This window comes from Patiria miniata, unplaced genomic scaffold, assembly GCF_015706575.1.
Source record: "Patiria miniata isolate m_02_andy unplaced genomic scaffold, ASM1570657v1 HiC_scaffold_21, whole genome shotgun sequence".
NCBI classification, from domain to species: domain Eukaryota; kingdom Metazoa; phylum Echinodermata; class Asteroidea; order Valvatida; family Asterinidae; genus Patiria; species Patiria miniata.
Window position 1 is genome coordinate 3,594,824 of NW_024037060.1, and position 13,382 is coordinate 3,608,205.

The following is a 13,382-nucleotide window of genomic DNA, read 5'->3' on the forward strand; positions in this document are numbered from 1 at the left end:
TCTATTTTATAAATTGTAAATTGTTGAATGGGATGGTGCCAGACTAGTTTATGATTGGAGTGCGTTCTAAGCCTCACTTTCAATTTTTTTTAAAATGTGGCTTAAAAACATTAGGGTATGTTTAATCACACATTTTTAATTATTCATCAGAGCAGACTAGTATTAATTTGTAATTAACTTTTATTGTATTTCATTGCTTTCATTTCTACTCGCAAGTTCAGAAAATGAAGAGTGTACATGTACCTCGCTTTCAATTTAATATGAAAAAAAGTAAGACTGCTGCAAACTGCTTACTGACTAGATTGACCTGAAATATATAAATGTAAAAATTAATGTGGCCTGACGTTGCGAACTTAGCAAGTTCTTCTTCAGAGGCTAAAACAGAAAGTTTTAGCCTCTGAAGAAGAACTTGCTAAGTTCGCAACGTCAGGCCACATTAATTTTTAGATTCAATTTAATATGGCGGACTTGTGAATAAAGTCTATTATAGGTCAACATTTTTCAAAAGGACAACACTGGACATAATGTAACACCCAATGTGTAAACTTACATGTACTACACACTACTGGTACCGGTACACGTTCATATCGGTATATGATTATTGGTTGTAATGTTATAAGTAGCCAAGGTCTGCATGTTTGCCACGTGTTGTAGTTCATTACTGTCAAAACCTCACAGCCACATTGTCAGCCTTCCTGACAGGCGGCGATTATTTCATAAGCAATGTTGACAGTTGTTGAGCAGGTCTTATTACCCCGATACTCCGCTGTACATGTACGTAATTAGTGACCGTCCAAGGGATTTGTCAGCTCAGAAAGAGAACACACCATCTTAGCCCTTTGGCACTTGTATTACATTGTATAACATTGTATTGATTCCCTTATGAAGCTACAAAACCATACTGTGCTATTGGGCATGTTGGGAGGTATACAGGGATTTACAGGCTGCTTGGGTAGTTTTGCGCGGTACAGGTACATGTACATGTACATGTAATTGGTTCAAGCCAACTTAATATGACCAATTCTCGTTCCTGGAAAACAAAAATCCTGCAGACTTTTCCTGAAACATATTCTTCTCTTCCAAGTCGTCAAAAAAGAAGAAGAAAAATGCAGTAATGGTTATAAAAGAAACATTTGAAATATTTTGTGTGTCAAGTTTTAAGACCAAGCAGATTTTTAGGACTAGTTTTTTTATATTGAAAAAAAACTTTCCGAAATCATAGTGTCTTTACAATTATTATGCCACGTAATTTTGTATTTTGTGTGTCAAGTTTTTAAGACCAAGCAGATTTTTTAGGACTTTTTTTTTTTTTTTTTTTTAACTTTCCGAAATCATAGCGTCTTTACAATTATTATGTCAAGTAATTTTGTATTTTGTGTGTCAAGTTTTTAAGACCAAGCAGATTTTTAGGACTATTTTTTTTTATTAAAAGAAACTTTCCGAAATCATAGTGTCTTTACAATTATTATGTCAAGTGATGCCAGATGTATAATTACTATTGTACCTTCATAAAAAATACACAAACAAATTGTGAACGTCAAACATTTATCACCTGCATGTAGGGGTGTGCATTTACGGGTAGAACAGGAACCGGGTACCCGATTGAAAAAAAAATGGGTACCCGGCTACCCGTGAAAGAAACCCAACCTGAAATTCAAATATCAGGAGTTGCTGTTTAGATTGTTTATAAAGGTCCGCATGATAATACTGCCACATCGGTTCGCAAATACAGCAAGACACAAGTGTGTACAGTGAGCTTTAGCTTTACGGTGTAAATTGCAGCTTTCACGAGCGTCATAAATGTGAAATGTGCTTTGTTTTCCCATGTAGCCTGGTTTTCATTTTTTCAAATCCTCCACAAATGACATTTGAAACCTTTCTTTTTCATTGTCTGAGAAGTCACTTAGTAATTTGTAAAGTTGGTTACGGCTACCTGATTCCATAATCTGGAACCGGTTCCAGCATTAACAGTTGGGTACTCCGGAACCTGGTTCCGATGCACAACCCTACCTGCATGTTATCACGTACATGTGGAATAGTAGATGTACATCTGACCTTGGCCGAATTGCTTTCCGATGTGACTGGTTGTTGTATGTAGTTGAGTCCTTGGCCAAGTCCAAGGCAATCATAACAAGAGAAGTTGATTAGAAGTCTGTGATATATATATTCAAAAACTCAAAATGTTCAGACGTTTAAGCCCTGGTGTCAGTCAACCACACCTTACATTAGGTTTGGACGATTCTAAGATTTCCAGGATCGATTCAGATTCTGTTCAAGAGACTTGAATCTGTTCCAGAGAAGATGCGTAATTTTCCCTAAAAAAAAAAACCCAAATGATCTTGATAAATAATATTTGTTTAGACTAGTCTAAAGTCCAAACATTAATGACCATCTTGTGTGATGGAATTTTATTATTATTTTCTGAGTGATGTACATCTTTATAAGTGTTTTTGCCCTTTACTGACGTAATTTTGTAGGTATTTCATATTCTCTGATGTGGAGAGCTTGCAAGATGAAATTCACAAGTGCACTCATGTGGGACTCGAACCCGCGACATCTTGCGTACTAGTGCAGATGTCTTAACCACTTTAGCACAAAGCCGTGGCCGGGGTCAGCTGACTGGTTTGAATTTAATCTTAGCACCGGCACTATACAATCATTATTTTGTATGAAGGAATTTTTGCGTCGGGGAAAAGTCAAACTGAATCGGTCCAACTATGATTTAACCATACTTTTTTAAAATTGGATTTTGCCCTTTGCCGAGTCCCACCGAGTATAAGCTTGTAATATTTTTTCTTGCAGGTCCTCAGACAACACTGATTATACATGAACTGTGTTCATGATTTACGTTGACAATTAAGGCGAAACCCAATTTAAAATGTACATCTTCCCAACGAAAAATTTCATCCTAAACTTGATCGAATTTGCTCCATTCTAAACCACTGTGAGAGATTGAAGTGAATTGCTCAAATATTGTTGGATGGTGGCTTTTGATTCTTTTTTCTCTTCTACATTTCGATCACAGACTCCCGGAAGACTCTCAAGGATGTATTGGAAGAATTCCATGGAAACGGTGTCCTCTCCAAGTACAATCCAGAGCAGGTGAGGAAAAAATTCTTTTTACTTAAAAAAAAAAAAAAAAGGAATTTACTGGGGCTACAAAGGTTTGTTCCCATAGCAACAGTCATTGGTTTATTCCGTGCGAAATCACCTTGTGCAAAATAACGTGATTTGTCTTGGAATGATTCCATTAGTTGTATTGGAAAGAATGTTGCATCCTGATGCCACTTTTTCACCGTATATTATCTCAGTGAAGGCCAGTCATCACAGAAATGTGGAAAAGACATGAATCTGGGAATGAGAAACATTTCCAATTTTGTTAAAAAATACAAAAAAATGCATGCAAGTCTCCAAAGACTTAGTAAACAGCCAAAGAAGTGGCGTCTGGATACTACATTCTTTCCCTTTTTTACTTGATTGAACTATATCAATTGCAGTCAGAGCTAAAAAAAAAAAAAAAAAATGAAAAACTCCAAAATGCCAAATTGACATATCGTTTCTAGTTCGGTTGCTTCTCCAAGTTCAATATTGCACCAAAAATGCTAGAATTTATGCGTTAACGAATATGGGGTATCACTCCACTTAACAAAATATACCATTTTAAAAATCTTTTTCAGTTTCCCAAATATTTCCTACAAATTGTGCAAATTTATGCGTTAACGAATATGGGGTATCACTCCACTTAACAAAATATACCATTTTAAAAATCTTTTTCAGTTTCCCAAATATTTCCTACAAATTGTAAAAAAAAAAAAAAAAATTGCCCAAAAAAGAAAAACCCCTTGAACAACGCCATTGACAAAATGGGGAACCGCCTACATAGATTGGGAGAGCTCAGTTGGTAGAGCACCGGAACGGTAATCCGGAGGTCGCAGGTTCAAACCCCGCTCCAGTGAATCACCTTGCTCAACTTTAAAATAAAAGTGATACTTGCCATTATATATTTCTCATTAGAATTAAAAAATAGTTTTGAAGGTCTTTTAGTATGAATCACAACTTGGTTCTTCCAGGTTTTGAATCCTCTGATACCTTCCATGCGCATTTATGCCAAATACAGTTATTGTAATATTTCATTTTCTGTTCTGGTAATATCCTTACAAATGTGTCCCTGTATTTTGCTCAATTTTGCATACGTGGCCTTTTCTTATTATGGAGGTCATTGTGATTTGTTGCTTCGAAATGGCCTGTCCCTTTGAACGTCAGGAGATGAGTGATTTTCCCAATACCATGTTTGTACATTTAACGGGGGAGAAATTAGGGGCATTTGGGTTGAGAGGCAAGAAACAAAACTAGAATAAAAATTAGGCCCAAAAGTCTTAACAGCTCACCCTGAAATGATAAACCTCTGTATGCGTAACCACAAGGCTTCAATGTAAATCCTGTATATTTTTAAAATTCAATTCATAAACACAGAGACAGTTTACCCATTTCTATTGGTCGAGAACCCATGACATGGCCGGTTTTAAACCACAGCTAAAACACTGCTGCGTTCTGTGCCACATCGCGCAGTACACGCCACGGGCACGCCAATCTCCATATAAGGAGTTTTTTATAGCACTACGTGCGAGGCACATGCCATGAACATGGCCAGAGGGTTGTTTCACAAAACGTGAAGTAAAATTGTCGAAAAATATCATTGGAAATTTGTGAATTTTTGACTTGTTTTGACTTTTTGACCGAAATGTACCGGTATTTATGAATGGGAATAAATCTGTGCTTGGCTTACATGTAGGTGCCTGGTCGCGGATAATGGCCCTCCCCAAGGCTATAACAAAAATAAGAATAGACGTACCAGTTTATATTGAGGAACTTCCTCTTTTTCACAAATACTTCTTTGTTTTATGTAGAGCAAGTTTTGTTTCAGTTGTGGTCTGAGTGTTGATCATGTACACAAATGAATCTTGAAATCCGGGATGGGAAAGATCACTTACCCCAATTTGTACTATACGTGCTATGTGTTGGTTTCGGCCTGAAATTTCTGGATTGCTATTTATTTCCATCAACACAAAAGTGCAGTCACTTTTGAATGAAACATCGCTGGGAAAAATTCTGCCCACCTTTATGGAATAATTACTGTACAAATTTTGGGCAAACATTAATTCAGTTTTTGTAGACTGCACTGGTTCCCGCCCCCTCTAAATGTAAGTTAATTAAGTAGAAACAAGGAACCAGTCTACTTGCAAGTCTACTGTCTACTGATTAAAGCAACCAAAAATATATAAGTTGTCTTTTTTCCTCCAAAAGTTTCAGATGCTCAAAATAGAGAATTTAAATACATTTTTGGTTATAATAAAACACACAAGTTGTAGTTTCACTGGGAGAAATACAGTCTAATGTGTTGAAGAGCATGAGCACTACATGTTCAAGAAGCAGTGTAATAGTTAAGTCCATAACAAGCTGTCACAAGTCAATCTTCAAGAAGATGAGCATCTTCAAGAAGAACTGTACATCTTTGTAGCAGTGTGATAGTTCAGTCCATCACAATCTCTCACAAGTCCATCTTCAAGAAAATGAGCATCTTCAAGAAGAACAGTACATCTTTTGTAGCAGTGGGATAGTTCAGTCCATCACAAGCTCTCACAAGTCCATCACAAGTCATCCCATCCAAAGTTAGAAAAACATTTTGTGGTTGTTCATCACCTGTGACGAAATATAGACTTGTGATTGACATGTGATTTCCTTATGACAGGGCTTGTGGTGGACTTGACATGGACTACATCAATCATTACAGAAGTCTTTTTGTCTTTCTTTGTTTGTGTGACTTCAGCCAATCAACTATGAGGGTTTCAAGCTCTTCATGGAGACCTACCTGGACGTGGACATGCCGGAGGACCTGTGTCGTCACCTCTTCCTCTCCTTCGTCAAGAAGACACCCATGGTGACCGCCCACCACGACGTGGGGCTCAAGGGTAAGGAGTCCGCGCAGCTGGACGTGACCAGCATGATGGCCGCCGCCACCACGCAAACGGCCTGTGCCCCCATCTGCACGGGGGCCGGCAGCGCAACCTCGGTCCAGAAAAGCGGCGCGCCGGCTACGGCTGCCACGACATCGCCACCGGCCCAAACTACAACCACCACAACAACCACCATCACATCTACAGAGCAGGGTAGGGGTATGACGACCACAACAACCAAATTTTTATTCGGAACGCAGTGTCCCCCCTTCTTCTTTCATGTTCTCTCGTCTTGTCACTAACATGCATCATCCACTTCAAGTAACTATACCCTTTTCACTACTAAAACATAACACACCGCTTCTTCAGTCTACCCACTTTGTTCTGTCGACTTGATAACATACATGTAACCTGTGGTGTTTAATGGAACTAACATTCAGTGGTGGCACTATTGTTTGTCTTTCACGTCTGCTCCAAGCCTGGAAAAAAAAAATTCTCGCTATCATGAGACATGTCATGCCAATGTACTTCATCGTACAAATTGATTTCATCATTTGAAGACGGTACATGTACATGTACATTCCTGGTTTAATTATCTCCACTGAAAATTAAACTACCTTTGGGACAGTTTTAATTTGCACGAGACAGATTCATAGGAAAATCCTTAATCATCCTTAAAAAAATATCCCACAATGGATATTATCATGCTGGGTATGTCACTGTTTCAAGCGCATCTTGTGAAGTCATTAACATTGCTTTCAACAGCGTCTATAACACCGGTATGCATCTCCGTACATGTGCCATTGGTGGTCTTGTAAAAAAAGTCAAACCAACTAAGCATATTGTCGTTGTCGTCTTATTAAAATCCAACTAACAATGTGTCGCCCATTCCAAATTTGCAATCTCCAATGTAATATTTGTTGATTGACGGAATTCACCAGACAAGACTTACCGTAAACAAAGGGAATATCATTACCAAAACGTATGAACGTGTTTTTGCCAAGTAAGTGACATTTGGTTACCATGGTTATTGTTGGCCCCAAATATCGAAAAGCAACTACTCCGGCATTTGACTTTAAGAAAATCGCACTTTCATTCTGTCTGCACTTTTGTTCATGAAACTCATGATAGTCATCATCTCTCATGCCTCAAGCCTAACACTTCATGGCAAATAACCGTCAGTACATTGCTCTCAAGCTTATGCTAGACCATTGCCCTTACATGTACATGCCTAATGAGACAAGAAAACACGCTGCACAGATAATAGAAAACATTGTTTGCAATAATTACATTAGCTGGCGTTATATGCTGCAGTTCCTTAACACGTGCCCACAATGTTTTTCAAGAATTACCCAAAATTCAATGTAGGGAAAATGCCGTCGCATACACAAAGGCTTTCAATGCGAACATATCACGGCTGTTTGGTTTGGCTGTATGCACTGAAATTCATCAGTAAATGTCGGTGTTGTTTTTTTTCAGGTTTTTTTTCTGTATAGGAAGATACAGTACTTGTACATGTACATGTATATAAATGTTTACTTATTCATGTAGATTATACATGTTTTATTACACGTACATTGTACATGTCATTTGTGGTCGGTGACAAAATCAGATTATTTAGTTCACTGTAAAAATCTGAAACATTCAGTGTAATTCCAGAAAGGTTGCTGTCTCTTTTTGAAAAACAAAATTATTCAACACAAGATCCAAAAACAAAATTGACAATCAAATTGTGGTGTATCTCCATTGAACCCTGGACATTCACTCGACACAAATTTAACAATCTTCTGTTATTGACATTTGAGCTTAAGTGAATTGTAGATGTCAAAAAAAAGTGGGGGAAAATTCATGATTTCATTTTCTCCCCATAAAAGTGTCCCGCTTCGGCCTTGACTTTCGCAAACAGCATACGGAGTATTTCTATTGATTGTTCAGACTCCCACGTTATTTGCCCCTCCCCCGCTGGCCAAACCAACAGTGTACATGGTGTCAGAAGCCTTGTGCCAACTACGTGTTCAGTTGCGTTTAAGTGGTTTGCTTTGAGCTGTGGAGTGGGGCTTGTAGTTCGCGTCGGCTAGCACTCAGGAGAGCCATCAAGTGTGAATTTGTATCTAAGCCATAATTGACTGTTCATGAAATTAACAGTGACTCCAATGAACCACACAGCTTTTAAATGGAGTTTGTTTTTGTTTGTTCAGCTGGAAACAGACATTCAAATATTTGTTCATTTGGTTCACTTTTTGAAATAATGTTTAGAATTGGTAAAGGCCCAAAAACAAAGTCTCCGGTTTCTGGTATGGAGCTTGCCCAAAAAGTGGTGCGGCGACGCGGCTTTTTTTTTTTTTACCTGATTTTTTTGCTTCAAATGTCGGCTGATGACTGCAAATGGTGCCCGACTAAACTTAGTGTTAATATATGGGAGTCTAGAGAGGCCACATAAAGCTGATTCTCGACCATAACCCAATCTAAAAACACGTTAAAATTGTGCAGTAGCAGGATTCCAGTCAAACCAGTGAGTTTGGCGGTTTTTAGACATCATCTTTCATTGAAAAAAAAAATGTCATTTTGCTGACGCGCATGGCTACGGCGACGCGCGCGCATACCAGAAACCGGAGACTTTTTTTTTTTTGCCTAAACAAAACATGCATTTTATAGCGCCAAATTCATCAAAATGCTCTCAGCCTGAGAGCATTTTAATGGATTTTGCATTATAAAAATTTTCATTATAATTTTTTTTTTTTTTTTTTCAATTGTAAAGTTTCTTTTTAAAAGTGAACCAAATGAACAATGTAATCCATACGAAACATGAAAGTCTAAAATGCAGAGATGCAATAAAAACCGTCAATAACAGGACCGAAAAGTAATCATTGAAATACAAATAAAAACACAGACTACATGTAGTTCAAAACAACACAATAGAACCATGTAGAAAAAAAGTGAAAAGCCGTGCGAAAACACAAAAAGGACATTATGAAAAGAACGCATTGAGCTACTTTTACGCTGCCCCCCCCCCCTTTTTTTTTAGAAGATATGATTATTTTATTCCTTTACGTTGTGAGTTCTGCATTATACTGTGAACTGAATCAATCAGGGGAGCAGCACACTAACTAAAAATCCAGGCCACCCAAAGACAGAATAAAACAAAAGGGGGGGGGTTCATCTTTAAATAAAGTTACAGAAAAAAAATCACATTCCAAGTATTTCACTTTATGAAATTCAGACGCCATCCATTCCGACATTGTTGCCCTTTCAAGCTGAAGCACTATTTGCACATTTTCAAATAAATCCCACTAACAATCAGTGAACGAATCATGGTGGATTTAGCACTTGCCACCTTTAACTTTAGAGTTATTTTTGTGACTGCAAAATCCTGCCAATTTACTGGAAAAATATTGTCCCATTTAAACCTTGTAAACCACAAAAAGCAAAATAAATTCCCCAGTGATTGCCAGATGAAATGTAATGCCCGACAGAGACTAGTTAAAGCTTCCTTGTGAATTTCAGACAATATTCATTTTTTTTCCCCCGCAAGGAGTCAGTTTTGGCATGTACCACATCAAGTCTCCCTAGCACGGGGATTTTTGTTCCGAATCACTTATAGTTAAATGCCCAGTTCAGTAATCTTCCATTATAACAGTAAGCCAGGTATGGGGTGTAGCATTTTTTCCCCAGTAAACTAGGTAGCAATGTTTTTTAGTGCACACCGGTTTAGTCACTAACTATAATTTATGCATTTGTAAGTTGTTTTGAAATGATTCTCAGACATTACCTAAATTTAGAAGTAAATTTCCTGGAAACATGGGTAAAAAGTAAAAAAAAAAAAACACTACATGATTTCGTTGAAATGTTATTTGGAATAGATAGGAAAGGGTGTTTGTGGAAACAAAAACGAAAGAGAGATTTCCTGTCCTAGATTTATTCTAATGTTCAGCAAATAATATAGAAGGAAATAGAGAAAATAAACCAAAATACACACATACATGTATGTCAGCATTCAGTGTGGACATAAAATATACAATTTAAAACTAATTTAGACCATTTCAAAAGCTTTTATGAAACTAAAATGCAACTTTAATAGTTGAACGACCTAGTTTTGTCCAATTTTTTTTGTCAACTTATGTAAAGCTGCTGGCTCGTGAAGGCTATTTTACAACATTGTGGATTTTTGTTTGCAGTAGAGCCCCAACAGCATATTTTATTGAGGTTGTCACAAGTATAAAGCTGCTTTGATGCATTGGCCACTATCAACTTATGTGTATAATGACAGACATTAACAGTACTGACTTATCAAGGTAGTGTCTCCCTGCCTTCTAGTGCCGTTCCTCAGGTTCAACTCCCACTTGGGGTGAAAGTCTCCCATCCCCGTTCCTTTCAAGATTCATTCCTCCCACTTCTAAATCTGAGAATGCCATCTGAAACTGCATCCCCTTCCACTTGAACCGTCTCCACGTGGCAAATTAGTTTACCGAGACCAGGGGCAACGACATGGATTTTTCTTCTTGTTCCCTTCATACTTTTATTAAATGCTACATGGTCCCCTGAAATTTCCCACCCGCCCACAAAAATGTCCTTCCTGAAAATGTAAAACAAGCGATGAAAAGTAACCGAAGACTGTCTCTTGTTGTAAAGGTCCAACCCACCAGACCCCTGGAGATGGTCGAAACTAGATAAATATTGGGCTCTCCTTCTCTCTGTTTGGTTAAGGATCCCTGTTTGAAAACGCGGCCGGGTCGTTTTTAATAAACTCCTTGAAATGTCACTTCTTGCTTGTGTCCTCATTGGCCTCGCGTTGATTACCCAAGAAGCCAAAGGGGGTACATGTAGTTTCCTCCTCGACCGACTTCCACGGCAAGGCCTGCCGATCTCTTTTTATTTTTTCTTCCCTCTCAGAGGATTATGTTACAGGGTTTCAATCTTTGCGTGGGTGGAAAAAAGTATGGGGGTTTGAATCTGACATGGGTTGCTATTGTAGTGTAACATGGTCTGATACACAGGTCCTGTAATTTGGTTTCTCTCTCAAAACAACGTGTCTGTCAGATGAGATCTAGGTTTCCCCTGTCGATCAGAGCCCACCGAAATTCGGCATTGTAATTAGTCGGGGTCGTGTGTCTCTGATTTCTATATCATTGACACCCAACCAAGCTTTGCAAATCACACATCCTTTTCTTTTATCTCAGGATGTACATTTTCCCTGCTTTTTTCTATGCGTATTCGTCCTGAACAAGGCAAAAGGCCTCTCCAGGTACAGGGCTACATGAGAAATGAAAAGACGAGTAGGTACTCAGGAAAACTGAAGGTAGGAATTAACATTCCTCTTGAAACAGGACAGATCATAGGTTGGAGGGAAACAAGCACCAGGCAAGGAATTCCAAGGAGATGCAGCACGTGGGAAAAAGCTATTGGAAATACCGTAAGGGTCTAGATTAGCATGGTTATTAAAAAACCAAGATTTGAGGCAACCCAAAAACTTTCTGAAATTGTTTTTGTTGGGTGGGTAAATCCTGTTTTTAACCTTCAAAATTTTGGGGAAAAAAAATTAATTTCAATATGCCTGAATTAGTATTTGTTCATTTCAGCACTAAAATTGATAGTGGACTTTAGCCACCTAAGCCGTACATATTAAAACATTGCTGCACTGATGCAGTTCCCACATTTTAAAAATCGAAAATTTGTGAAATAGAAAAAAAAATCCAGATTTTTTTTTGTAAGCATCACGTGCCCCACACCTTGGACATTTCACCACAATCTGAACCCCGGCATGCACTAAATGAAAACCGTGATCTATCAACAATCTCCAAACATAAACTTTCTTCTACAGCGGCATCGCGTAAGTACGTCCCCGGCCCGCGCCTACTGTCTTCGGATTATATGCACTAGCCCGACATGTAGATGGCGTTTATAAACAAACCCGACAGTGCTTAATTGCCATTCAACAAAGAGGGGGCTGTGTGAAGTCTCAAAGAGACTGATATCAATCGTGAAATATTGTGATTAATACAGTTGTTAACATTCAGTATGTTTTGTAATGTTTTTTTTAATCAGATTAATTATTAAAAGAAATTCTGAAAATTCATTAACGACTTACTTCTCATTTGCAACTTAATAGCATTAAAAATTTGTGAAACAGAACTCTCTAAAAGTTGTTCTTGTTTATAGTGGCCAATTCTAATTTACTTTCATTTGGCTGTCTTGAAATTTCCATGCTAAATGATTGTAGTGACCCCCTGGGCTCATAATTTTTTTTACAGGACAGGAGGGGTGGATAGTTGTAAGTCCAATTGTGATAAGTCCGTTCACATGAATCCTGACAACATTTGAGAAGCTTAAGGGGCCTCAATATCCTGCCCTGTATTTTACATCAAAATAACTTCCCCGAAATGGGCATCATCAATTCACTTTATAATGAGAACATGGTACATGTATCGGTATGCCTTCGGATACATACATGAACATGTACATACCGGTACAGTCTGACACAGTGCCTATGCATGTACTCATGATGAAATGGGGCTGAGCCTTTGTATTTCGGGCTAACTTTGACCACTGCTATTTCAAACTGCAAACAGCTGCCCCTTTGCACAGATCTTCAGGTCAGAATATATATATATGTGGAAAATTCAGTAAAGCTCGTCCCAGAGGGGCATAATTCTATTTAATCGATTCAGAATGGCTATCCATCGCTAGTCTGTTCATGTATCAGGGCCCAATTTCATGGCACTGCTAAGCACAAAAATTTGCTTAGCACAAAAAAAGTCTGGCCTATAAAAGCAGGTTACCAGCCAAAACTACATGTGAAGTACATTGCTCATGATAAGTATTCAGCTGTTGTTTGCTAAGCATGAAAATCACATGGAGTTTTGGCTGGTAACCTGCTTTTATAAGGCAGACTTTTTTTGTGCTAAGCAAATTTTTGTGCTTAGCAGTGCCATGAAATTGGGCCCTGGTCTACGCAGTGGGGAGGATTTCGCCCATTCGTTGGCGTTACAGGGTAATCCTATATATGAGTCAGTCAGTCAGTCAGTCGGGGAGTCAGTCAGTGTCCGATCGGTACAAAGATGACACTAAGCTGGACCGCAGGTATTAAAATCACAGTAACATGATATCATGATTCATGCAGTCCAGTAGGTTGTTGATTTATTGAGTGTGATTGCGTGCATGTTTTATTGGCAGCTCTGTGGATTCATGGCGCAGGCACAGGAATCACTCACATCTGTGTACAGTTTGGAAGTTTGCACAGACCTATCAAAATGAAGGAAAAAAAGCACAACGAAAACACACGTCGAGCCATGTGCACTTACCAAATCAATAGAAATGTTCTATGTTGGGATAATGATAATGATTAATCGATTCTGGAGAACTGTTCATTGTAAGAACACGGCTGGATTACATCAGAATCATGTCTATTATTGGTCTTGGTAGGAGAAAAAC

General features: G+C 38.3%; 1 protein-coding gene across 7 annotated transcripts in view; it reads left to right on the forward strand.

The window, feature by feature from the left end:
* LOC119729823 (diacylglycerol kinase beta-like) overlaps positions 1-13,382 on the forward strand; it is a 64,276-nt gene that overhangs the window by 15,496 nt on the left and 35,398 nt on the right. For 5 of the 7 annotated variants that reach the window (XM_038202612.1, XM_038202615.1, XM_038202616.1 and 2 more), the window contains exons 2-3: positions 3,026-3,102; positions 5,828-6,173. In XM_038202612.1, the coding sequence (XP_038058540.1) occupies positions 3,026-3,102; positions 5,828-6,173 (423 nt within the window). The remainder of the gene's footprint in view (positions 1-3,025; positions 3,103-5,827; positions 6,174-13,382) is intronic. The other 2 variants (XM_038202614.1, XM_038202619.1) reach the window with 2 other exon arrangements.